We start from the raw sequence: 26,763 nt of genomic DNA on the forward strand, positions 1-26,763 counted from the left end.
ATACTATCAGTGTAAGGCATGATCAAATATGTTCAGGCCAGATTTTTAGATGAAGGCCATCTCTGATGTAGAAAAGAAAAAGCAGATATATATTTTTCTAGTTTTGTAAAGAAAAGGAGAAAAAAGAATCTCTGTTGGGAGAGGAAGCAAATGTTTTGTTTGTTGCAGTAGTGGAATGGGCAGCCTTTTGTTTTTATTTATTTACTCTGTAGAACAGTAGTCTGTATTTAGATGCTCTGAGCAATGCTGTGTTATGCCTTTCCCCTACTGCTAGTTTGTGACAGAGTTTGGTATCTAATTGCCTAGAAATATTCTGAAGCATAGTGTTTGCTTTTTTCAATCCCTCCCCCAGCCCACCACCATATATAAATACATACTGAATTGGATTCTTCTGATCAGTTTAAACTTTGTATGGGGAACATGGCAATTTAAAACAATTTACCTCTTATAAAGAATTGCAGGGTAGAATATCTGATAAAGGTGAGTAAGGAATGTAGACCAGGGTTAACACACTCCTTACTCTAGGAAAAACGGTGTTTTTTCTTGCCCCAAACTTACATAACAGCATGCAGTGTGAGGATGGAATTACATGAGCTTAGGTAGCTGAATCATTTCCATAGTTTGTTTAAAAAGATAGATAAAAATGAAGATATGTGGTTTAAACAGAAAATTTATCTCGACTTTGTGTGCAAAGATAAGACTGACTGTAGTGGAAAGATTTAACCATGAAGGTTCATGTAAAGAAAATACCTTACTGAAGTTTAATAATCATTGTCGTCTTAACATTGTCAATTTCCTGTAAGGAGAAATGATATTTATTTTATCTTTCTTGAAAAATAATTTTGATTACCCAAATCCTTAGTATAAAAGAGCAAAAAACTTTTTAAATGTGGGGCAGGTTCCCCCACTGAAGAGGATCATAAATTTCCATTATTTTGATGGTACTGAATCACAAAATCAGAATGTTTGGGACTGGAAGGGGCCTCTGGAGATCATCCAACCCTCTGCTCAAAGCAGGAACAGCTAGAACTGGTTTTTCAGGATGCATTCAGTTGGATTTTGAATATCTCCATGGATGGAGACTTCATAATCTCTCTGGGCAACCCTCTTCCAGTGCTCTGTTACCCTCTGCTACCCCAGTGAAGAAGTGTTTTCTTATGTTCAGATGGAATTTCCTGTATTTGTGCCTGTTGCCTCTTGCCGTGTCACTGGGCACCACTGAGAAGAGTCTGGCCCTGTCTTGTTTACACTATCCCATCAGATGTTTACAAACATTGATAAGTCATTGCCCCCCTCCCTCCTCCCCCCCCCCCCAGCCCCGAGCCTTTACTTCTCCAGGCTAAACAGTCTCTCTCAGCCTCTCCATGTATATCAAAAGCTCCAGTTCCTTCATCATCTTTGTGATCTTTGCTGGACTTGCTTGAGGCTTTGCAAGCCTTTTCTTGTGCTGTGGAGCCCAGCACTGGACCCAGAACTGCAGATGTGGCCTCACCGGGGCTGTGTAGAAGAGAAAGATCATCTCCCTTGACCTGCTGGCAAAGCTCTGCTTAGTGCAGCCCTGGATACCGTTGGCCACCTTTGCTGCAAGGGCACGTTGCTGGCTCTATGGATCCATGGTTATCTCTGTAACAACAATTTTATAAAGCTTTTTTCATTACTATATCTGAATTTTCAAGCATGAGAATGCATAAAACAAGTCACTTTCAGGTAGCTCTCTGATTTTTTCAGTGCAGTTTCTTGTTTTATTGTGTGCTGTGCACAGACTGCTTGATGTACAGCTCTCTTCTCCCTGTAAAGCTATTCTTGAAAAGAATATTGAGGGGAGGAAGGGAATACTGCTGTACACATGTGAAAAACTTATGACTTGATCAATGGCAAGGTTTAGATTGTGGATATGTGGGTTTGAGTTATGGATTCTCAAATGTCTTAAATGAGCTAATTGCCTGTCACAAAAATCACATAGCAAGTGAATTGGCAGTAAAATATCATAGTCAGAACTCTTCTTTCTCTGCATGTCTACCTGTAACTAAGCAATCTGTTAGCTGGAATTGGATATTGAAACGTGGCAGGTTTCATAGGTCTCTCTTAATCTTGCTAAGTAAATAGGGCTGAGATCAGGTATGCTGGACCTAAATTTTGTTATTAGCTGTGATTTTTTGCTGTAGTGTGCATGTGAATAAGATTTATGGACTTACAGCTCCCGGTGGGAACCTGAATTCTGTGTAATGTAATATTCTATTTTGTCTTATTTACAGTCCTAACTGACATCTCACAACTGAATCTCTTATTTCTGCTAGGATTTAAAACATGGGCTACCTCTGATGTTTTGATTAGGAAACCTTTGACCTAAATTAAAGGTGGTTTAAATATGATTTGGATATGTGAAGAGTTAAGTGTAGTACTGGAAGTTCTTCAGATCTTTTAAACTTTACAGGTGCAATGGATGATTCTGCTCCTGAGAGACTGTGGGTAGAGCAGCAGGGCACGCCTAGAGCGTGCTCTTTCAGGCCTTGCGTACAGGGGTGAATCAGACTAGGGTTTTTGTATGCTTCTGCATGTCTTTGGGAAACTTCTTAATTCTGAATCACTCCTCAAGAGCTCCAGATTGCTGTGTTACTTTTGGTAAATGACTAAACTTTTGCTTAGATTATTTAAGGGATGCCTTCGGATACTACTGTGAATCTTTTATTCTACAATAATGAATTTTTTCCTATAGTATTGTCCCATTTTTTAGTTTATGGGGAAAAGGCTCTGAAGTTCACAACATTCTTTGTTAGCTCTGTTTGTGTAGAATAACAGTAGGTTAGATGCAGGTGCAGCTAGTCACTTCTTTCTACTTTAGACCGTGCAGCTCGAGTTTTCTGAATGTTTTAAGGTGTGGTTCAACAATACTATCATCTTCTCAAAGCAAAGGCTCAGATTTTAGAAGTATGGAACTACTTTGCCAATTGTCAAGTGAGATTCAAAAAAATTTAGGATTTTAACTTTCAGTGCTTTTCCACACAGAAAAGGGGCTGTCTTTTTCCCCTCTTCATCTCGTTTATGTTGATACTGACATTGGTGTAACTCTAATCCCCTGCTGGAACTGTAGTCTTTGGAAACTTTCTGTTCACTTTGTGAAAACCATAGACCTTTATCAACATTTCAAATTTGCACTGGGGATTTTTTTTATACATATATATATATATATATATATATTTTTTTTTTTTTTTTAAGAACAGGAGTCATACAATGAAACTGGTGGTGCTTGAGTTGATAAATATGGAAAAGATGAAGATACTTAAGATTGTATAGTGGTCTCCTGTATTTTGTGTAATGGTTACGATTAAGACTTGGGAGGTAGTAGAGAAGAAACAGGGCAAGTGTACTTTTTCTCTCAACTGAGTACGAGGCCTCAGGGTTTCCCAGTTGCATCATCTGTCTCTTGTTTGTAGCCCAGTGAGGAATAGGAGCTTCTGCCTCTCCTCAGACAGACCAGGTTCCTCACCAATCCACTTTCAGTTGCAGCATTTGTCACTGGTTACAGTGTATTGACACATTCATTTTTTTCTCCTTTTTTCTTTCTCTGTTGTTTAGCATCATACATATCCCTGGTTTTGCTCTGTGATGTAACATTACCGTGAAGTTTGATAGAACAGTTTGTTATGGGCCTCTTTTGTGGTGCATGCATGCACGCGCATGCACGCACAAAATCATTTAAGAACATTTTTAAAAGTAAAAAACAAAACCCTTGATACTCAAAATCTGTGTTGCAGAGTTAAGGTTTTATGTGTTTAAATGTCAAACTTGTGGTCTGTTATAAGACCTGAAGTTTTGCTTTTTTGGAAAGGGCTTAAAAGTAATGTTTATTTGCAAAAATCAAATAACTTTTCCAATGAGTCAAATTAAACTCAGCCTGGCTATTACAGATTTGGATATATTTTGATTATCCAGTGGATTCATTTAGCATATGAACTGCAATGATAGATAGTACAAAGAAATAGAAAAATAAAATAAGAGCCTGAAAGTTGCATTTCCTGCTGAAGGCACACATCTGTCCTCAGTGAGTATTACTTGCTTAAACAAGTTTGATATTATAAAATCGAACTATTCATCACTTGGCAAAACATATATGCATGTATTTTTTTATATATATATAATATATATCTATTTTATATGTGTATATATAAAAATATATATAAAGAAATAAAATAGAGCACTGAGGAGGAAGTGCATGTTGATGCATGTTTAGCAAAGTTAGCTTGGCCAGCCTTATTAAGATATTCCCAAGCGCTCCCTTTTTACACAGTGTGAAAAATGTACTTTACAACTACTGGCCACAGAACTAAATCTGACAACTAGAGGCCAAGATGAGTGATTAGAATAGGGCAGGGCAGTGCCTCAGCTGCTGCTCACAGTTTCTGCATGCAGAAGTATCTTGTCACTGAAATAATTATACATGATGGATCTTGTCCTGGGTCTGTTTCTGAAAAATAGTGAAGTATTAGTCACGTGATTAATTCTTTAAATGCACTACAACTCATTGTTTAGGGTTAAACAATTTTTAATTCTAAAAGTCATAGCAATTTAATATCAAATGCCAGCTAAGCAGAAATTATGCTAGATATTTTGAGTGGAGTATGTTTGGAGTTCATTTACAGAAAACTTTTTTTTTTTCTTGTCCAAGGAAACTTACAGTTCAGTATTGTTTACAACTTAAAAGTACTTACAGTTTCTGTAGTAGTTGCTCAGCCTCCATGGGGCGGGGGGAATTCCAGCAAAAATGCTGAACTTCTGTTAAATTTGTTGAGCATATCCTGCAGTTATTTTGAAGTTTGGCGTTTCTGAGAGGCATTGTACATTGTGAAATCCCAGACATGGGATCCTAGATCTTGACCAACTTCTATGTGAAGAGGAAAAACTTTAATGAAATCTCTATAGTGTCATATTAAAGATGAGATGGGTTTTGCCCCATATCTTGTCAAACTGGTACTGCAGGATTCTTCTTCTTTAATTAAGTACAACTGTATTCTCTTTTTGCCATAGTGGTTGTGGGTGTGGGTAGGTTTCTTCACTGACATGGACTCCAAAAATGGAGGTGCCTAAAGCTACAACTAAGAAGTTGTACTACAACTTACAGTGTTAGTTACTAATCAAAATAGACTGGACTAGGGATGCAGGAATGTCGTTATTCTTACTGGTTATTCTTACCCTTAGAATTCACTGAACCGGGGTGTAACTGAGAGGCATCCCCCCCTCCCCCCCAAATATTGTAGATTTATTTCTGTGTTAAGGTAAACTATTCTTCTGTTGATACTTGGACTGATATAATATTGAACCGAATTACTCTGTTATTGACCTGCCACATCAGTCATAGCTCTGCAGGAAGTAGTCAATCATGCAGCAAGTTTAAAAGCCTGCTTTTCAATAATTGGAGTGTTTCCAATACATATTTTAACTGATTTTGTACCTTTTTGAAGATGGACAAGCTTGATATGGTTTTGAATGCTTGTGTGCTGTAGCTGCCCTTTCAGGGGACATGTTCATGTACACCCAAGAGCAGTTAAGGTGTACCTCTGCATAATCACAGCAATGATTCTAGCCACACGATGGAAGAAAGCTTTCTGCAACCATTGCCTGTGAGTAGATGCTCAGTTTCCTGCAAGTCTGAAGTGTGCTTTTGTTTTCTGTATGCTTGCTGCTAGGTAGCTGTTGACTTAAAGCTATTGTAATGGTTCTACTTTCAGACTACTTTATTCAGAAGATGCAGAATGTTGCCTCAGTAGAGGCAGCATTTTGAAAGTATTTTAAGAAAGGAAGGGAGGAAAACGGTCTTAGTTTAAGCAGTTTCTAGTTAGTGTTCTCATTTCTTGTTAATCCTTTGTGAATGCTGTTAAGTTGCAGGGTTTCTTTTCCCCTCCCCACTTTCCCTTCCCCTGAAACTATTTGCAGAAAGCCTTTGGAAAAAAAAAAAATTGTTCACTGGATGCATAGGTAATCTTTGTGTGTCTCTAGCTTTAAAAGTAGCTTACAAGTCTTTATTTAAAAAGCTATATGATGAAAATAAGTTGTATCCACTCTCGGTTAACTGAAAGTATATACTATGTGATCTACCATACTTTGAGCGGGTCATTTGTTAGGCTTGGTGAGAAGACTAACAAACTACGTGGAGAAGTGATCGTTTCTTAATCTTTTGATGCCTTCAAGACTACAGGAAGATGCTTAGTAAGCTGCAAGTTACTAGACCTAAAACGCAAGTAACTGGATGGCATTTTTCTGACTTAAGTAAGCAATCTAGGTGATCCCTTTTCTTAATTTCACAGATCCCCAAGAAGATGTATTCCAGAGCGTTCTGCAGTTTGTGTAAAGATTGGATGTTGATTAGTGTGGTGAAAGGAAGACCTAATCTTTTTAGGGGCCAGAAGCTGGATCCAGCCACTGCGTGGGACCCACTACTCTTGCCCTCCCACTCTCTGAATAGAAAATGTCTATCAGAAATGGATCACAATGGGGAAGGGAGAACATGGAGCTGATAGATTTCTACCTCCCTTTTTCTATTACTTCTGTTTCTCTTACAAAGCTGCCAAGTGCAACTCGTCTTCATTTATGCTTTCTTGCACTTCAACATGTAGCATTTCCTGAAAGCTTCCAGCAGTGAAGCCCAGATTTAGTGCTTTGTAGCTCGGGCTCAGTGAATGCTGCACATTAAGCAACTTGCTCAGGATGGTAACTGGAAACCTATTTATTTCCATGGAGACTTGTTCTTATTATGAGGTTTTCCATTTTGTTCTTAGGTGTGTGTTTGGTACCTCCTGACTTTGAATTAGTTTTTTGCTCGTCTCCCCCCCCCCCCCCTCCCCCAACCCCCCAAGCTGTTACCTTCTAAACTTCTTAAAATAAGTTCAGGACTGATGGTACTGAACTACATCACCTGTGCAAAGGATGTGTAATAGCTCTGTAAGAGCCCATCCCGAGCTGTGAGAACGGAAGCTTTTAGAAAATAGTTGCCTTACAAAAAGCCTACAAAAGACAGCCATTTTGTGGCTTACAAATATAATGTAAATAGCTGTTTTAACCCAAAAAACTTTACCATCACAGCAGAAATTGCAAGTTGTTTTTGTTTGTTCTACTTTTTGATATTTCTTTCCAGAATGAAATAGGTGAATACATTTGTGGGTGAGCAAGACCTGGGCACAGAAGTAGTCAAATGTCTCTACATTGGATGGTAATACTATTTGTCTTTGCAGAAACTCCAGATTTGTTGGTGGTATTATCCGAATGGTTAAAAGTTAACGTTTTCATGTGCTGTTGCAGAGGAATCAAGGATTATGGGAACTTCAAAATCTGGAAGTTCTTTTAATGATAGTATTCTTTAAGTCCAGTTATTATCCTTTAAGTCCAATTCTTCTCTCTAAAGAGCTTGTGATTCCTCAAGTGTGAATGTATTGAAAATGGGAAGGGTATTAAATTGCTTAAATTACTGAAACAATTGGCTCTCAACTCTGGCCTGTAGATATATATTAAAACAGTTAAAAGTTGCAAACTCCTTTAGCTGGCTGCAGGGCTCATTTTAGTGCTTTAATGCAGTGTTGCATTTTTTGTTCACAGAAGTATGGCTTTTGAGCCAGAAAAAAAATAAATTTCTGAAAGTTGACCCAAGGCAATATTAAATGTTTTAAAATATCTCAGTGCCACTAGTGACAATGTGAGAATTTTTTTAATAGTAAAGAAATTTGCACCTGTGTTTTGGTAGTGTTCTCTTCAGGTACGAAGCCTCTTATGTGTAGGGAAAAAATAGAGAAGAAGGTTGATTAAATTAATTGTATTACATGCTATACAAAATATTGTGGAAGTTTACTGTAGTTGAAAACAATCATTTGAGGCGTGAAAACCCTTTTAATACCCTGAAACTTAAGGGGTTGGCATAACTGTGTTTTAATACTGCTTTAATATTTTTCTCTTCTCTCTTAGATTCACTCTTAAATTGTTTGGGGCGGGGGGTAAGAGTAGGAGAAGCAGTTCTATGAAATAAGTTTATCTTTTAATGTTTGAAATAACTTTTATGTTCCCAGCTAAGAAAAATCAGGATGTCTGTTACCAGAAAATAATGAATAGATAGTGGGGGGGGGAGGGGGGAACGGAAGAAAAGAAAATATTTTTTTTATACTCCAAACTAATTTTCTCTTTTCCATTAGCACATTGTAGAGAGACGAAAAGGTTAAAAGTAATTAGAATTAGTATGTTAAATGGACAAAGCACTGTTTGCAGTGGTTGATACATCTTCTGGATTTGTTCTGTTAGTATGTGTAGCTGCATGTTTTTAGAAGGATGAATTTAATGAGTAAAATGCATGACTGCTCTTTAGTTGTGATTGTAAATACTCCTAAGTGTGCTGAATGTTAGCTGAAAAAGCTAAACTGGTGTGGTTCAATAGCTGGAAAAATTTGCTCGATTTTACTTAGAATGTCCCAGTTCCAAATTAAATATTTGGACTGAAAATTAAAATTAAATTTACGAAAGATTGTTTGATACCTAGGTAATGAAGGTAAATATTTAACATTTCACATCAGGACATTGCTGCCTTTGTGCTCCTGTTGCTCCTCTCATGAGCTCTCCAGCTTCTCTGATTTTTGTGGGGGGTGTTAAGGTAGGCTACAGACCAAATGTCTGTAAAACAGTGTTACTTAAGGATTAAACAGATACGTTCTGCTAGTGTGTTTCCAGCAGGAAAATTCTTAAAGATGCAACGCTTGTATAGCCATCTTTGTAAAACTAAGTGTGGTGAATACTATATAGTATTTTCCTGAGGAATTCAAAAGGTATATTTTTTTTCTTCTTTTAAATAGGTTTTCTGGTTGCCTGTAATCTGAGCTTCTTATGTGCTGAAGAGCAGGGTTATGTTTTGTTGTAGAAAAAAAGTTGTTTGTCTTACGCAAATCCTAAACAATCTTCTCTTTGTCATAGTAGCAAAAACCATCTCTAATATGCAGCTTATGTTAATAGACTTTCAGAGATTACATCTGTTTCTTGCAAATTTTTCCCAAGTTAAATGTTGTTGTCTTTTCTGACATGTAGCATTTACTGGTTCGAGATGTACTGTCTATGGAGCTTATAAATCAGACTTCTAATAAACATGATGAAAAACTGTTGCCTGAGAGCTGTAACACTCTCCTGGACCAAGATCTTGCAAGTAATGAAGCAGTTGTCAGTCCATAAATCAGAACTGCACGGGCTAGACGGCCAGGCATCAGCTGGTGCTACTTCTGGAAGGATGCTTTTACATTGTGGCCTCTACCATACTAAAGGAGCCCTTTTTGAAGGTTGATGTGGAAGAAATGCTATTGCTTTAGAAATTTGTGGAGCTTCTGGACAAAAACCAAAAAATGCATTGATGGAACAACAACAATGAAGTTGCTTTCTCTGATTTTTAGCCTTCTTGTTCAGAGTTTAAATTTCTGTCAATAATAGTCATATTTGGAATGATTCAGTTCAGAAAGCTATTTTCTTCAGTAAGCATTTCAATTTAGTGTAGTAGGAGTATATATGTGTTCTTCAGTGCAGTCCAGTCAACAGGGTTTATTTTTCTAGTATATTAGACACTCGGATTCTTTCTCTTAGTAAGTGCTCTAAAGTGCTTTTCTCAGTCGTGTCCCTGTCATTTTTCACAGCAAGGTATTTGTTGCTTGATGGCAACTAGAAGCAGAGCAGAACTTGATTCTGAAGTTCTCAGTCGTCTTAATTACAGAATCGATAATTCCTAGCTTTGCGGATAAGTAGGAAAATTTCTCTGGACTTTTCTTGTTTCCTTTACAATTATCCTCTACCTTCACCTAATACAAAAGAAGAAATTGAGGAAAAAAAAACTTAAATTTTTTTGAGATGTTAAGGTTGCAAATCATTTCTCTCCTTTTGAAATGTTTGAGGAAATCCCAAGTTGCCTACCCGTGAAGGTAGGTGTTAAAACTAGAAAGAACATGTCTTTTTGGCAGTGTCAACTGAAACTAAGGACATTGAGTGTTCTTTATGAGGCAGCTTATGGGACTCAGAGCAAACACATTCAAACAAAACAAACAGCAGTGGAGGTATTTTGCAATGCCAGAAATACATGTCAGTCTGTTTATGCAGCAGCAATATAAATTCCTGTGTGTGATGATGTTCTTGGGTCATCTGACAGTGTGATGGTTCATGTCAAAAATCATGATATTTGTGCTACAATTTACGTTCGCACAGGAGTATGCAATGAATAGAAATGCATGTGCTATAATCATTTGAATAGGCTTTCTTTGATTTGAAATGTACAGCAGTTTTTCTGAAGATGGGGGTCATGCGTGTCTTAAAGATAAGAAAACTTATATTTTGTCTTAAATAGTGATGTCAAGCTGAGGAAAGATGATGAAACAAAATGGTAGTTCTTAGTGCTTGCTTTATACTGTTCTCAAGACTTGAGATAGGGACCAGAAAAATACAGAACTTGCCATGTCAGTCTGACCTCCTTAGGAATATTGCATAATGTCCAGGCTTCTCAATTTTGGTGTTGGTGGTTTGTGTTCATTTTCACTTGCTACTCCTGTTTGTTTTGAAAAGGGCAAAGAAAAAATACAAGTTCATATCAAGCACTTTGGATTTGTTAGTACTTTTAGTAATAGTTTCAATGATACTTGAAAACATTTCATTATTTAATACGTGAGTATAAATGGGGAAGGTCTGTGGAAAAACTATGTGAAATTTCTTGTTTCAATTTGATTCCATAGTTTGAAGTACATATTTTGTGTTTTATTATTCTGTTGAAGTCCCTTCATTCAGTATGTTAAAGAAATCAAATAGATTTTTAGCAATTGAGAAAGGAAAAGAATTTATGGGTTTTGGGGGGGGGGGTCCCCCTCCCGATATATGGTAGTTGACTATAGGGAATATACTGAATCTTATTTCAAAGAGCAGATTTTTTATTTAAGAAATGAGCAGACTTTTATTTAAAAGAAGGGACTTTATGGAGATGGATTCTGCATCTGTGGCAGTGGTATTACTGTCACTTTCGTGGCAGTTTTTAAAAGCCTAATACATTAAGATTCCCCAAGGAGTTCACTGTAGGGTTATGTTGCACAATAGTATTTTTTTTTTTTTTCCACTTTTCAGTCAAATGTTTATCACAAACTTCTGTCGCACACATATTTTTGAATATAACTTGCAAAATTAGTTCTTGGAACTTGCAGGCACTGCCTTCTGGCTAAGGCTACCTATTAGCTGCATGTTCGAATTTGCAGATGTGCTAATATAATTAGTTGGTGTGTCCTTTTGTTTTTAAGGGTCTGTTTTCTGTCAGTTTGAATTTTACTGCAAAATAGCTCCATCTTAAGCTTTTACTTAATATGCATCTATTTTCTCTGTAAGAAAAACTGCTTAGTAGTTTGGAAAGTTTCCAGAAACAGCTTTTGTGCACACCAAGTACTGTATTTCCACAGTATGTTATTCTTAGAGTTCGTCATTTATCTTGGTGTTCGTATCTGCACAACTGAAGTGACTTACTGTTTGAGACATGATTCTGTTCTTTATTTTTCCTTATTTTAGATGGTAGAGTAGACTATTTACTGCTACTTTTACTGCATCTTTTCTTTTACAAGTGCTTTAGAGAGCTTCTCTGGTGTTCACTAGCTATCAGAGGTGACTCGAAATCATACTTGATTTGTGTTCATTTTTGCATCCTAAGTTGTACTGATAACAAAAGTGTGTGTGTGGGGGGGGAGTTATTTGGGGAAAGGGGAGCATTTCTTTTTTTTTCTTTCTACTCCTATAAAGCCTTATTCTAAAATACGGACTTTTTCAGATTCAAGTTTCACTACTAATAGTCATGCCTCATGTGGTTCAGATTACAACTTGAATTTTGCCAGAGTAAGTAGCTAGATAAGATTATTCCCTGTATCTGCCTATAAAAGTGGCATATAGTTGTATCTTTGATTATATCCAGAGTATGCTCTTTGAGTTGATCCAAAGCCTTGAATGCCTTTTATGTTGAATGGTTTTTTTTGTGAGACTGTTGCTAGAGAATGGCAATAGTTTAGGAAATAGTGGCTCTTTCAGATATTCAGTTCAATCACATATTTCTGACAGAAACCCAGAGATTTATCAGAAATTCAAAAATCTAGAAGTACGTTATTTAATGTTGACTACTCTCAATGTTCAAAATAGTAATAGACATGCAGTAACTGCTGTGAGTTACCTTAATTCCTGTTCCCTAATGATTTTTCACTCTACTTTCCATTTCGCTTTGGTTCAATTTTGTTTGGTGAAAACTTTATTGAAGTTGAATGGTAAAGCTTGAATGCTAAAAGCGCTCAGCTTTTATAAATTTTGATCAGGAATAAGAAAAGCTACTCCTAGATACCTAGCAGGACTGTAGGGAAAGGACTGTTAGTCCTGGCAGTTTTGTTTTGCAAGATTTGAAAGTAGGTATAGATTAAATCCCTGCATGGCTGCGTAGCTAACGTAGACAAATACAGGTAAAGGCCTGAGTCTTCCAAGTGGTGAAGCTTCAAGAATGCATTATTCCTGTGAAGTAACCTGTGTGTTCTGCTAGGTGCAGGATTAGGCATTGTCTCTCTTAACTAAATATTGACTTGAAATTCACCATGTTTTGCAGGTTTCTGTTTTTAACTGTGTTTAGTGCTCTGTTTTTTCATTTCTCCTTCTGCAGTCGGTTTTTAAATTTCTTTGAAACGATATCAAAGTGCATTAGAAATAGGACCATTTACTTGACTGAGATATACCGTAACTTTAGATAGTTGCCTCAGGGGAGACAAACAAGTTTTCAAGAGTACTGGTCAAAGGTGTTTTGTCCTTACAGTTGACAGTATAATGGTTTTAAGTGTTTTAACTTAAGTCTGTTTATTTAGTATGCCTACACAATTGTATTGGCTTTTCAAAATTATTTAGATATCTGAAATGAATACTTAGTCATATGAACACTTGACATGGCTACGCTCTCAATATGTCCCAGTATTTGATGTACTGGTATTTGTCTGTTTTATTTCAGGAATTTGCAGCGCTTACAAAGGAGTTAAATGTATGCAGGGAACAGCTGCTTGAAAGGGAAGAAGAAATTGCTGAACTGAAAGCAGAAAGAAATAATACACGGGTTAGTTCCTTGTCTTTATCTTTAAGCTTACCATTGTTAAAGTATGCAGCTGTGTGGAGAAAAGTACTGAACACTGACTTTGGAAGGATAAGTTATAGGTATTTTATTTTGTTTCCCCTTTCCGCCAATTGATATTTGCACATAAATCTCCCTGGTAGTGTGAATGTGTATGGGTTCTAAGAAAGTCTGAAAGTTTATGCACGGTCCCAAATACTACTGTGCAGAATCAGTAGAAGGCTTAAGATAACACTGTTACCTGCCATTCTGCTCTCTTGTTGTGATGATTTTTTTGAAATCATGTGGCACTGAGGATCAGTGCATTAAAAGGGCAAGCTATAGTGATCTGCTCCAGCAGCTTACACAACTGCAGGCCAGACACTAGCTCTCCAGTCTAGATTACTTTCTATATGTATCCTTTTGACAAGCATGCAGTTCTCAGATTGATGGAGCTGAAAAGAGTTGGTTAAGTAGAGACCGTATTTAAAAGCTAGACTGAAGGAGAAGTAATTAGGAAATGTTTTAACTCTGATATTGCTTCTTATGTAGGTGAAATGTTTAAAAAAAAAAAGGATCCATATACTTGATATAACAGTCTTTGGCTGTTGATGTTTTAGGAGGCAAGTTTATTCGCAGCTATTCAGAACGGGAATAAACATTGTTCCTTTTTTGTTTCAGCTATTATTGGAACATTTGGAGTGTCTAGTCTCCAGGCATGAGCGATCTCTCAGAATGACTGTTGTAAAGAGACAAGCTCAGTCTCCAGCAGGAGTTTCTAGTGAAGTAGAAGTTCTCAAAGCACTAAAATCTTTATTTGAGCACCATAAAGCTCTTGATGAAAAGGTAATGAAATATGCTACCTAACATCTTTGCATCTTACCCCCTTTTGCTTTTGTGTGGAGCAAACAGTTGTTTGTACTAAAGCAGCAAACATCAGGTTCTCTGAATGAACTTTTTTCTGTGTGAGTATTGTGGCTTTGGATATAACTGCCCTCCCAAATTAATATGCTGCACTGAAGCAAGGTGCTATAACTTTTCCCAGAACCCCACCAACAGTTCTGGTGTAAACCAAGCATGGTTCAGGTGCAACATACTTCTTCTAGGACTATACACACTCACTTGCCCATATAATATCAGGATATAGCCTTTTGATAATGTAATAGAAGAAAACAGTGGACTGGAGAAAATAGGAAGGAAGGAATCTGCTCACACTGAGGTGTATAAAGTAAAGCTGAATTAAAGGAACTTTGACCTTTTGTTGTTCCTGGTGTTGGCATCAGACTATGCAAGTAGGTTAAGTTTAATGCGAATTTTGCTGTCAACTCATGGTCTGGCTAACAGCTTTTATGATTTTCTATAGCAAGTATTGCAAATTATTTTAAATAAAATTCAGTCTCCTCTTCCTTGTGTTTTAAAAAAAAAACAAAACAAAACTTTTTTTATCTGCAGATCTTGTAAGTGCGCATCTATGCCTTTTGCCTTACATGAGGCTATGTAAATTTTGGATATGTCTAAATGTATATGTCATGATGAGATGATTTGCTTATGACTAAAAATAACTTCAGATAGGTTTTTAGGAGATGCAGGATTGTTCTAGAAAAATGTGTAGTGTCTGTTAAGTTGTTAGCCCTGAGTCAAGTTTCAGCAATTTTCTAAGTGTAATGGAAATAAAGCTTCATTTATTATCTGAAAGTACAAGGTGAAGTGGCTATACATGAAATTGATTTCTGTTTGATTTAAATGATTGCAAATGATTTGAAATTATTCTGTTTCAGGTAAGAGAGAGGTTACGAGTAGCACTTGAAAGATGTAGCTTATTGGAAGAAGAACTAGGTACTACCCATAAAGAGGTAGGTTCCTTTTAAAAACAAGTTTTCAGATATGCCTGAGCATGTGGATAGTATTTGCACATGCTAGTGTATTTGGTTAAAGTTCATCTTCGTTGACTTCTGTATTTTTAATTGATACCAAATGGGATAAAGTTGGTTTTAACTTAGTCTGCTTTGGAAGAGCAGGAAAGAGCTTAAAAAAAAAAAAAAAGTTGCTGTGGCTTTATAATAAGAATTTTTGGAGGGTGATGATATAATATATTAAGTTTTTGACAGCCTGTACCATACTGTATTAATATATACCTTGCAGTGGAATTTGTTATATGCATATCTTATAAATGTATATTTTTATATATATATATATAAATATAAACTTTTTTCTTTTAGTTAATGATTCTGAAAGAGCAAAACAATCAGAAAAAAACACTACCAGATGGGATGCTGGATATAAACCACGAACAGGAAAACACACCAACTACAAATGGGAAGGTATAACTAGTCCTTTTTTTTTTTTTGTGGGGGGAGAGGGGGTGGATGGGTTTATTTACTTATTTATTTATTAGATGATATCAGTCTCAAGTGTAAACTATAATTTCATTTTCAGTGAAGATTTAACTAAGAAGTCTCTTATCACGATTTCACTTCTTGTAGTCTGTACGATAATAAAATTGTCTTGGGGAAAGGGTGTATTCATGTATGTAGCAGTTTTTGTTTCTCAGATTTTAAATGTAATATTTAAATACATTTTTCTGTTTAATAGAGATCCTCTGATGGTTCATTATGCCATGATGAAAACCTTGCTAAAGTGATTGAACTCCAGGACATCATAGATAAGCAAAACAAAGAGCAGACACAAATGAAAGAACGTCTTACTGCTTTGTCTAGCAGAGTAGCAGAGCTGGAAGAAGATCTTGACACAGCTAGAAAAGACTTAATAAAATCTGAAGAAATGAATACAAAGTTACAGAGAGATGTACGAGAGGTGAGGAGTGAACTGTCAAATTTTGGGCAGTTCCAAATATAATTATTTCATAAAATTATCAGTCATGTTGATGCTTACTTGCACCTTGGTATTTTTAAACTTTTTTTTGGTTTGAAAGATGAGGAAAAAATTTGTTTAACCTTATAGTCCTTTTTTAAAATACTCCATTGATTTAAAATTTGCTTTCAGAATTAATCTGTGATTAACTATGTACTTTACATGAATATATTAAGCTAGAAATTTATCTTTGTGGACTTCAAATGTTCTTGAAAAAGTGCTTGATCTTGTCATAAATGTTGAGCTTGTTGATGAAGTCTAAATTTGCTCTTAAAGATACACGTGGTTGAGGAATCTTCTTAATTTTAGTGGTGTGATTGACAGTCCTGCTATCAGTCAGTCACTGCTCTCCAAGGTCCTGTGTCTTGCTTTCTACTCCAGAAGAGAGTATTGAATTAAATTGAAAGGGAGTTTAGTTAAGTCTGGAAAAACTCTTTTGCTGTCCACAAGAAGTAAAGATTTGCTATATTTGTGCTGCTGAGATGAGTAAAAGATCTGTGATATGCTTTGTGGGGTTTTTTGTTTTCTTTGTTTGGGGTTTTTTTAGCGATGAATTTTAAGTCATGGAACTTGTAAGTTGTATACGTAATAGTATATCTGATCTTTTTAAGTTAAATTACCAAGTGATTAAGTTCTGTTCTGTATCTTGTGTAGACTTTGGCCCAAAAGGAAGATATGGAAGAGAGAATTACAACTCTTGAAAAACGCTACCTCGCTGCACAACGTGAAGCTACATCTGTGCATGACCTCAATGATAAACTTGAAAATGAAATTGCCACTAAAGACTCCATGCATCGACAGGTTGTAATTTGAAATAAGCTCAAATATTGAAATAAGCTACAAAATTGCATTCTGCTCAATAGAAAATGAATGGAAATAGTTAATGTTCATACCAGACTAAGCAGTCCTGTTCTAGGAAGATAAATATATTTGTAATGTGCTATTAGCGTTTGTTTTTCAGTAGCTGGAGGGGAGTGCATTGCAGAGAGTTTTACCCTGGAAACAAATGTGAGAGAATTTCCTGGGAGGGGAGGTGATTTTGTGCATCTTAAGGCATTTGATCTTGTTGCAGTAGGGCTGTTGTCTGTGTTAATTATGGATTTTTAAGTTATTGTAAGTGTATCCAAACATCTTTAGTTTCACATGCGAGAATTATTCATTCTCAACTAAAACAGTTTTAGAAGTTGTGTTGAAACTAAAGCCTGTAGGAGGCATGAATATGCTCTTTGATAGATCTTGGGTAGGTACATCGGAGCTGAGGTATATTTTGGCTTAGGATTGCTTAGTTCAAACAGTGCCTGATGTAGCTAAATGGGATGTTATGAAAGGGAAAAAGGTTTTGATTATTTGAAAAAGTGTAAATGTTTTTAAATGGAGGTTGGAACCTGAGGTGAAGTTTTAGCTCCTTATTAGCTTCATTTTTACTTATTATGTTTCCCTTGGTTCCTTGCCTTGATTCATTTATTTACTATGCTTTGTGTGTGTTAAGCACTAGTTTCTTTTATGTCTCTGTGTGGCTCAGTGGCATAATTTGAAACTGCTCAGGAAGTTGAGATGAGCCTACTTGTCAAATTCTCACTTTTTCAATCTAGATGATTAACCTTACTGATAGATTTGTTTCTCTAGTATATCCAGCCTCCCAGAATGGTTCTACCTCATCTTTGCTGTTTGATTTTAAACCCATACAAGTTCCTGACTCCTGTCTGTCTGATCATGCTTATCTTTAATCTGTCCCCTTCTCCCCACACATCTGTTGTGTGCATCAGTCAGGGTTTTTTCTGAAGCTTAATATGCCTTTAGGATACGCAGAAATAAATGGAGTTAGAACATACATGTGAGAAGCGGGATAACAGAATGCCCAGCTGGCTTGTCGCTTGTGATCCGAGGAGAAAACACTGGTGAACAAAACTGTCCAGCAGAGAAGGCTAGTTGAGATAATGGTGGGGTTGAGCTGGAAAGAGTTGCATGTGAACTGAGAAGCTTTAGCAAGGAGCGCTAGTACTGGACTGTCTTGTATTTTACTGCCTTTGGGACAAGGTTGGTTAGGGTTTGTGCAGGAGTTTAAAGGTGATTTTTATAGCCTATAATACAAGTAACTGTTACGAAATTTCTCATGTGTGAGATAAAGTTGTCCAACTTTACAAACCAGACATGGCTAATTCTTTCCTAATTAGAGGAAACCAGGCAACACTTAGTCAATGAGAACACCCTTTTACCCATAAATTTTAAAAACTAAATTTCAAAACAGACAAAAAAACGGATTAAATGTTGGAGTAATGTGCAGTGTTATTTAAAATATGAAGGAATTTATGCCTAGATGCAACACAAAGTCTCAGCACAACCTTGACAATGAAAATTCACTTTTTCTCTATTGCTTCCCATACTGTAGTTATGTTTATTCAGTGATGCAGTTGCTTTCAGAATACACAAAATTGTATGCAGTGAAAGGTTGCAGAGAAAAAGTTTTCTCATGTGACAAAGGGGAAAATCCCACATTTTTTGATTATGGAACCAACTTTGGAAAACTTGTTTTCTGTAGGCCAGTAATCTGTATCTTTACCTTCATCTTTGAAAGTTAATTACCGTTTTAACACTGGATATTGCTGATCACAATCCTGTGTAGAGTGAAGATAAGAACAGACAGTTGCAAGAACGACTGGAACTGGCTGAGCAGAAGCTGCAGCAGACCTTAAGAAAAGCTGAAACTTTGCCGGAGGTGGAAGCTGAGCTGGCACAGAGAGTTGCAGCACTTTCAAAGGTGAGTCAGCCGGGTGGGATGCTCAAGCCTTTTTTTTTCCCCTATTAGCATCCCACTACGAGAAATCTGTTCTTAATGTTGTTTCCATTATTGTCAGGTTTCTGTTTTTTCCCTATCTAGGTCAGAAAATGATTTTTCCTGTTTTCTGCGCTTTCTGTTCATGAACATAATGTAACGATTTACCCTTTTTATTAATTTCTGCTCTTTGCAATTTGAGTAGGTGTTTTGTTAACTGTATTACATTATGAAAGTCTCTCTCTGAGTTACTGCCTTGTTTCTTTTTATTAAATTTCATTCAATGCTAGGCATAAAGGTCTTCTAAAATGATAACTATTTCTGAAGGGGAAGGTAGTTTTTCTTTCTGTGTTAACCAAGTGGGGAATGTGTGCATGTGGGGAGAGACACGTAACAGTAGTCATTAATTTTGATATTTTCTGGAAGGCCGCAAGTGAAATAATGAAATCTGAAAAAATAATACATGTTAACCACAAATGAACCTTTTCAAGTGTGGGGTGTCATGGGGTGCCCTTTTTTTTTTTTGTTCGTTTGTTTTAAGTCGTAGTTTCATTTCTTTCCCCGTTATCTTTCCTGTCCCTTACTGACTCTGTAGTCTGACCTTTTGTCTCCTGGGAACTCTGCTGCTAAAGATGCTAAAGTATTGGAGCTTGCCACCAAGCTTAGGAAGGTAGAATTTGTATACTAGTCCTTGTTTCTGCTTGCTGCTTTCTGCTTTGTCATGATCACTAAAAAAGGGTGATAGTGTCTAGGCCAGTGAAGAAAAGCTGAAAATGCATTTAGTTTTGATTTCGTGTTTTTTTTGATACCGTTGGGGGTTTGAATGAGCTTTTGCTGTTACAAAATCATTTGCAAGTAATAGCTGTTTCACAGTACAGAGTAGTGAGAGGATTATTTCATTACTTAATGTGAACTCTCACTAGGTTCTTTTGATAGGAGAAGGGCATCTGTTTTGCACTGTGTTACCATAAATGGCAGTTTGCGCAAAGCATGTTAGATACCTTATGGTGCATCAACTTTTCTTTATGATTTTGAAACCTTTTTTTAAAAAAAACAAAGTTTTGTTTTCAAATTGACAGGCTGAGGAGAGACATGGCAATATAGAAGAACGGCTCAGACAGATGGAAGCTCAACTAGAAGAAAAGAATCAAGAACTGCAAAGGGTACCGTACATATTTTTGTCACAAAAACAAAGCTGAAAGAAAATGTCTATCTCTTCCGTGGCTGTGCACCATTCAGCAAAGCTGTTTTTATATCTCTAAAATAAAGCTGGAGTTTAGGCTGACTGAGAGTTTGGAGATGGATAATTGGGAGATTTTAGCCTCTGTGTCATGGCCAGCTTTAAATCTCAAGAATAATCCGTGAATTGTCAACCAAAGTTTGAAATAAGTTTGGAAATACCTAATTACCAGTCACACTTTCTGATGACAGAAATAAGGGGGGGGGGACTTGCTGAATTGACTGACCATGCAAAAATCTGTTCAGAGGTTATAATAGTGGAATTGATTGAGATCTACTTGGTCATGAAGCATTAGCTAGATTTCGAAGTTTCTGATCTTGTATCTCTTCAATTATTAAAGTCTTAAAGCTTACAAACTTGTGAAAGTATGTGCAGTATTTCTTATCCCTTAGGCAAAATGGTTCCTCTAAAGAAAATAAATTTGGATTAAGGAAAGCTTTTTGCTTTCACAACCTGGAAATCACTTTATAGACATTATAAATTGTAAGTGATTTCAGTAGCCTTGTTTATAAAACTTTCAAGTTTCCTTATGTATCTTAGGCTAGACAGAGAGAGAAGATGAATGAAGAGCATAATAAACGCTTGTCAGAGACTGTTGATAAGCTGCTCTCTGAATCCAATGAAAGGCTTCAGCTTCATCTCAAGGAAAGGATGGCTGCCTTGGAAGATAAGGTAACCTTAAGTCACGTTCCAGCATATTCATTAATTAGATGCTCAACCTTCTGTAGTAATTTTTGTATTTTGCAATATTTGTATAATAAATACTAAATTTCTATTAATAAAACAGCTTTTGTAAAGGGAATTTTCTAATGTGAATTTTGAAAATACATTCTTAAAATTCCTTCTTTTGAGGTTATCCCTGGGCATGCTATTTCAGTGTTGAGAAGACCTCTTTTAAGAAGCTTTATCCTTTCTTAGTTGATTGGTGTAAACTGCATAAGTAGGCTCATCTAGCGTAAGACAGGTCTGAAGTATTGGGACTAGAACTTTGACCTTTTCCAGGACAGTTTTTTTTCCCCACTCCTTTCTGTCCATACCGGTTACACAGAGTCATCCTGGGTTTCTTGCAAGCTGGAAGTATCTTGTCTTTTCCTCCCATGTAGATTGTTCTGAGGTAGGTTATATGACTAAAGAGGCTGTTCCCTTGATCATCAGCGCACATCTTGGATCTTTCCCCTGTAATAGTTCTGGCCATGTTCTGGGTATATAGCTTTTTTTCTCCTTTCACTTTTGAATCTAGATCCTCATGGATTTTTTTTTCCAGAAGATACATTTGCCTATCTTTATAAGGATTTCCTTATTCTGCATCAAGTAAAGCAGTACCTATCGTAATAGCATTTTGTTGACTTTGAGTTTCTTTTTCTTGATTTAAAAATACTTAGTTTCTTGTATAGCAAAGTGAAATGATCTGAGGAAATGGTTTAGTTATATATAGCGCTCTCTCTCTATATATAATATATATTGCTATATAAAATATATATATATAGCTATACATAATGTATGTATGTTGCTATATAATGATGTGCCTGGGCTTTAACAGATGTTTACTTTCTCTTGGATTCATGTCAACTCATTTCTCTTCCCTAAACCATCAGTCAGGTATCTGACATATCTTTCCAGAATTCTAGGGCTGTCCTCACCTCAGACCACTACAGAGATTTGGTTCGTTCTTTTCCCTGCTTTTGTGCTATAGGAGGTGAGGGAAAAATCAGGTAGTGCTTAACAAATGTGAGTCCTACTGATTCTTGTCCTTTGAGTTCATGATTAAGGTGTCTGTCACCTGACACGTAAGCCTGCAAGCTTTTGGCTTGTGGTTTTTAAATAATATCACTATTTCCAAGACCACCAATGGCTCCTAATATTTCTGAAATTTTTGTTATGGGCCTTAACTGTAACATCAACAAGGATGATCTAACGATCTTTATAAAATCAAGTTTAGAGAAGCTGTTGCCTGCATTTCCTTTTTATGGCTGTTGGGGTGGGGGTATCCCAAAGTTTTTTTGGGGGGGGGGCGGGGGAGGAAATTAAGGTTAACTGTAACCCTATATATGGATTTACATTCATAAATGTAATGAGAAGATTTTAGTGATTTTTTTTTTTTTAGGAAAATATTCCTGCTATGGCTTCCAACACACATTTTTATGGTAATTTGGGAATAAATATACATGTTAAATTGTAAGACTTTTTCTTACAATCACTTGTGCTGTTTCCCAGAATGACTTGCTTGTTGACATGTGAAGTTTTATTACAGGTTTAAGGTGCAAATAATGGTATTACGCCCAGGAAGCGTGTTTAACGGAACTTTTTGGCAACTTTTTGGCGGAGAGGGAAAAGAAAATGATAATAAATCTTATAAAATTCCTATTAGAAGGGGAATCTCTAATTTTTGTTTTGTATCAATACTACAGTCATTCAGTATTTGAAATTTGTTTGAGCATTGTAGCTGTCGTGATTCTTAGCTCTCAGGTAATTTTTAGAGTTTGGAAACACTTTAAGCAGAGATTGTAGCAGCTGTAAATGCATTTAGTGGAGTCTTTGAGATATCTTGATATAACTGTAAATAACTCGGTTCTAACGCTAATGAGGACCAATAGGTCAGTTTTTGGAGGTACTGTACATCTGAGAAATTACTGTATAGCAATCTTGCAGTTCAGGCCAATGAAAGCAATGGGAAAACCCAGTGATATTAGACAACACTGTCTTAATAATCACTTGGTGAATGAATTTGAATTACTTTAGCTGCATCTTTAATTATCCCTCATTTACTGTTTTTTGTCAAAAGAAGAATAACAGGCTAGAGGGCTATAGACCTGAAAGGATAAACCTTTAGCTATAATCAAAGAGAAATGGCTGTAAGCACCGTAAGAAAGATGCATCTGTATGACGTGACTGAAATTTGTTGATGCTCACCTTGCTTATGGTTAAGATAAGAGCTGTAAGCTTTGAGTAATATAATTTGTGATACGTTTTGTTTTAGAATTCTCTTCTTCGAGAAATTGAAATTGCAAAAAAACAGATAGAGGAACTTCAGCATGAAAAGGTATAATGTACATTACTGTATTATTTTATTGGAAAATAATTGCCCTATTGCTACCTAGCAGGAATAGGTTTGACGGGCCCCATGAAACTTTACATTGCATAGTTTGTTTAAAAAAATAAGTCTATTTTTAGTAAACTCTTGGTGTTGTTGCTTATTTACTGTATTGAAAGCCTCTCAGTTGTTTGGTGCTTTTATACATAATGTATAGCTTTTTACTCAAAAGCTTTGTTACCATACTTCTGAATATGTGAAATGGCTGAGTATATTGGTAACTTACCAAAGTTTTAAGTTTATATATAATTTTTATGCTGTTGCAGATATAACCTTGACCTGTAAAAAGAAAAATGAAATGTTTTTAACGGCAGGTATTTTCCCATAAGTATTTTTTTTATTATTATTTTAAACAGTGTCATGAAATGCTTGTGACTTAAAATTTTAAGGTTTTAAGAAATGGATGAAGGGAGAGAAATATTTATTAAACGTTGCTGGTCTTCAGAGTAGAGGCTGTCTGGTGGTTTTCTTGCCCTGGTAACTGATCAGATCAGTTCATGAATGATAGTAGTGGAGCATTTCATTTTTTTGCAGTAAAGTTTGCGATCACACTTTCTGTTCCCAAATAGTACTCATTATTGCCTATTAAATCACAGCTGTATTGCAGCTCCCCAAGTCGTTCTAGGAAGTAGCTAGGCCAAACTGTAGAGGCTATGCGTCTGTAATGAAACGAAGAACACGTTCAGAATATATTGCAGGATGTTCTTTGAGTTTTTGTATGTGTAGGCAAGCAGTTTTCACTTGAGTTATAGATATTCATCATCAGCCATTTTTCTTAGTTTTTTCATTGAAGCTGTTTTCTTATTCGCTTAATTGTTTTGTTGTTAAATTCCAAGTCTCTAGAACATACAGAACGTCCAAGTTAAAAGTAGATGCATTTAGGACCTGTTGTGCACAAAGCTTGAAAAATCTTATTTCTTATTAAATATGCTCACTTAACTGTAGTAAGTAACGTGTGAATTTTGTTCAGTAGTTCTGTTTTTAAAGTATGTGTCGTTACCTAGATTTGTGGCATAGAGAAAGAACAGAATTAACTTTGGATGCCCTTCTGTGATGGGGCTGTAGTGTGTGTAGCAAAAATTATTTCTAGATTTTACATTGTTGAAGGGTAGAATTTAAAATCGGTTAGTACCAAATTTTACAGAAATAAGATTAAAGGACTAAATAATAGTTTAAAATATTTGATGCTTTTTTTTTAAAGCCTATTTTTATATATTTTTTACAGGATCAACTTGTGTTAAATGTTGAAGCATTAAGGGCTGAAAATGACCAAGTGAGACTCAGAGCCGCATCGCTTCATCATAGGTACCAGTACCTGATAGCAATATAGTTTTTTCTAATTGCTTCCAAGTCACTTTGCTAAACATAATTGTATCTCTGCTATACATATTTTTAATAGCTGTAGCTATAAAACACATTCTTTATAGAGCACGTAAAGCAGTTGTTATACTGTTTAAAAAAAAAAAAAAAACAGAATTGATAGGACAACAGGAATAGTTTGGGTGGTTTTTTGGATTCTTGGTGTTTGTTTTTCCCTTCCCTTCCCCTCCATCCCTAAGGATAAAGTATTTCTTCATATTTTAGCCGATCACATTTGGGTAGTGTACCAGATTTCAGATACCCTATGACATCTTCATCTGTGGTGGACAGTCACACAGACTCCTATGGCACCTCATCAGTGTTAAGGCGTCCCCAGAAAGGGCGTTTGGCAGCTCTCAGAGATGAACCTTCAAAGGTAATAAAACAGTAAAAATAGCAACAAAAAATTTTGAAGCCCAATGGATTAGATTAACCTAATCTGTTGCAAGATGAATTTGTGGAGTACAAGTACACAGCAACAAAACTGCTAGATCTTATATATCAAAATATATTTTTAAGATTTCCTTATGTCCTGTTTCACTAACTAATGCAAAGCTACTAGTCGTTTTAATTGTCATCAAATAATTGTAAAATTGGGATTTTGAGGTCCTATTTGCTTTAAATATGAAAGGCCTGTAAAATATAATCTGAAATAGTTCTATTTTCACGTGTGTACGTTTTCAGATTTGAACTTGCATTCACTAATCTAACATGTTATTGTTTTGCAAGCAATTTCAGAGTCTCTTTCAGGACATGTAAGTTCTCGTTATATAAAGTTGATTCCAAAATTTTCATTGGATTTGTTAGCAAAATTCTACAGTAACTTAGAGTGTATATGGCCAAGATATGTGACGTTACTGTTTATTCATTGGCGTTGTTCATTTTAAAATTTCACTTAACTGTAAGATGCAAAGTTTTCTACGTTATAGCTTTTGTTTTTACACTTCTCTAAATACTGCTGTCTTGATGGATGCATTCAGCATGTAAGTGGGCTTTTAAAAAATATTATTTTTAACATCTTGAAAAACATTAAAAATGCTACGTTTTACCCATTTGAGCTTGGATTTTATTTTCAATTCTCTTTTAACAGGTTCAGACGCTGAATGAGCAAGACTGGGAGCGAGCCCAGCAAGCAAGCGTATTGGCAAACGTGGCACAAGCATTTGAAAGCGATGTTGATGTGTCTGATGGTGAGGATGATAGGGAGACTATATTCAGTTCAGTTGATCTGCTGTCACCAAGTGGTCAGGCTGATGCTCAGACTTTGGCCATGATGCTTCAGGAACAGTTGGATGCAATCAACAAAGAGATTAGGTATGGTTTATCTGCTGTTATGATTTTCTGTCCATTCAGTCCCCTTGGGTAGGGGGAGGAAAACTTGACAGACTTAGAGTATTTGACAACTTCTGAAGTGTCAAACTTTTAAATGTACATGGAAAAAAATAGTTACATAGCAGGCAGTAGTGGTGGATACAACTGTTTCATGAAAGTACAAGATACAAGTATTAATTGGCATGTGCTAAATCGTAACTCGTTATGACTGGGTACACTGCCGATCATACCTGGGGTAACTATTCCTGATTTTATAATGCGCCACCCAAGTTTCTTGAAACAAACTACCTTTTGTTTCACAAGAGTTTGAAGTTCTGAGATGTATGGAATGCTTCTGGAAAGACTGCAGTTTCTTCTTTCTGTGGATGACGTAGAGGCTTTAATGGTAAAATGTTTGTCATACGGCATAGATTTTTTTTTAATAGGAAAATACTTTCATTAATAATTCACAAAGCACCTTCCAAATGAATCTTATAAAATCCTTGTGAAAGGGACACTGTTATATTGCAGGGGAAATAAGGTGCGCGGAAGTATACGCGTTACGACAGTAGCTTTTCAGTTGCAAGTCTAGCCTTCTCTGTCTGTTGTCCAGGTATTTTTAGTTCAAACTTAATATGTTGTTATACTTAAAAATAATAAAATAGCCTTCTGTACCTAAACTTCCCTCCTTAACTAGTTGCTATATGCCTAAGTATGCTTTTCAGGTTCTTTGTTTAAGAAAATATATTTCATTTTCCTCTTTTAAAAGCCTTAGTCCCATTTATGGAAGGGATCATGTATTACTAGTTTGACAGGACCCCCTTTGTAGTGGTAATAGCAGTTGTATTTACCACCTTTTTTTCCCTGACTGAATTAGAAGATTTCAGTGTGGCTGTTTTGTCTTCTAAGTATTGTGTGTATTTGTAGGGGGGAGGGATGTGTTTTTAAATTATGCCTGGGTCAGCCATTTTCTTTGTGGTGTTTAACTGGTGTGTTCCTTTGGAATTTCTTTTTAG

General features: G+C 36.1%; 1 protein-coding gene across 7 annotated transcripts in view; it reads left to right on the forward strand.

Annotated features, from left to right (window-relative positions):
• PPFIA1 (PTPRF interacting protein alpha 1) overlaps positions 1 to 26,763 on the forward strand; it is a 63,255-nt gene that overhangs the window by 9,392 nt on the left and 27,100 nt on the right. For all 7 annotated transcript variants that reach the window (XM_068945417.1, XM_068945419.1, XM_068945422.1 and 4 more), the window contains exons 3-15: positions 13,007 to 13,108; positions 13,784 to 13,948; positions 14,881 to 14,955; positions 15,322 to 15,423; positions 15,695 to 15,916; positions 16,628 to 16,774; positions 18,597 to 18,731; positions 19,826 to 19,909; positions 20,527 to 20,658; positions 22,964 to 23,026; positions 24,303 to 24,382; positions 24,662 to 24,812; positions 25,527 to 25,750. In XM_068945417.1, coding sequence (XP_068801518.1) covers positions 13,007 to 13,108; positions 13,784 to 13,948; positions 14,881 to 14,955; positions 15,322 to 15,423; positions 15,695 to 15,916; positions 16,628 to 16,774; positions 18,597 to 18,731; positions 19,826 to 19,909; positions 20,527 to 20,658; positions 22,964 to 23,026; positions 24,303 to 24,382; positions 24,662 to 24,812; positions 25,527 to 25,750 — 1,682 coding nt within the window. The remainder of the gene's footprint in view (positions 1 to 13,006; positions 13,109 to 13,783; positions 13,949 to 14,880; positions 14,956 to 15,321; positions 15,424 to 15,694; positions 15,917 to 16,627; positions 16,775 to 18,596; positions 18,732 to 19,825; positions 19,910 to 20,526; positions 20,659 to 22,963; positions 23,027 to 24,302; positions 24,383 to 24,661; positions 24,813 to 25,526; positions 25,751 to 26,763) is intronic.

The sequence above is a fragment of the Struthio camelus genome, chromosome 5, assembly GCF_040807025.1.
Source record: "Struthio camelus isolate bStrCam1 chromosome 5, bStrCam1.hap1, whole genome shotgun sequence".
NCBI lineage: Eukaryota > Metazoa > Chordata > Aves > Struthioniformes > Struthionidae > Struthio > Struthio camelus.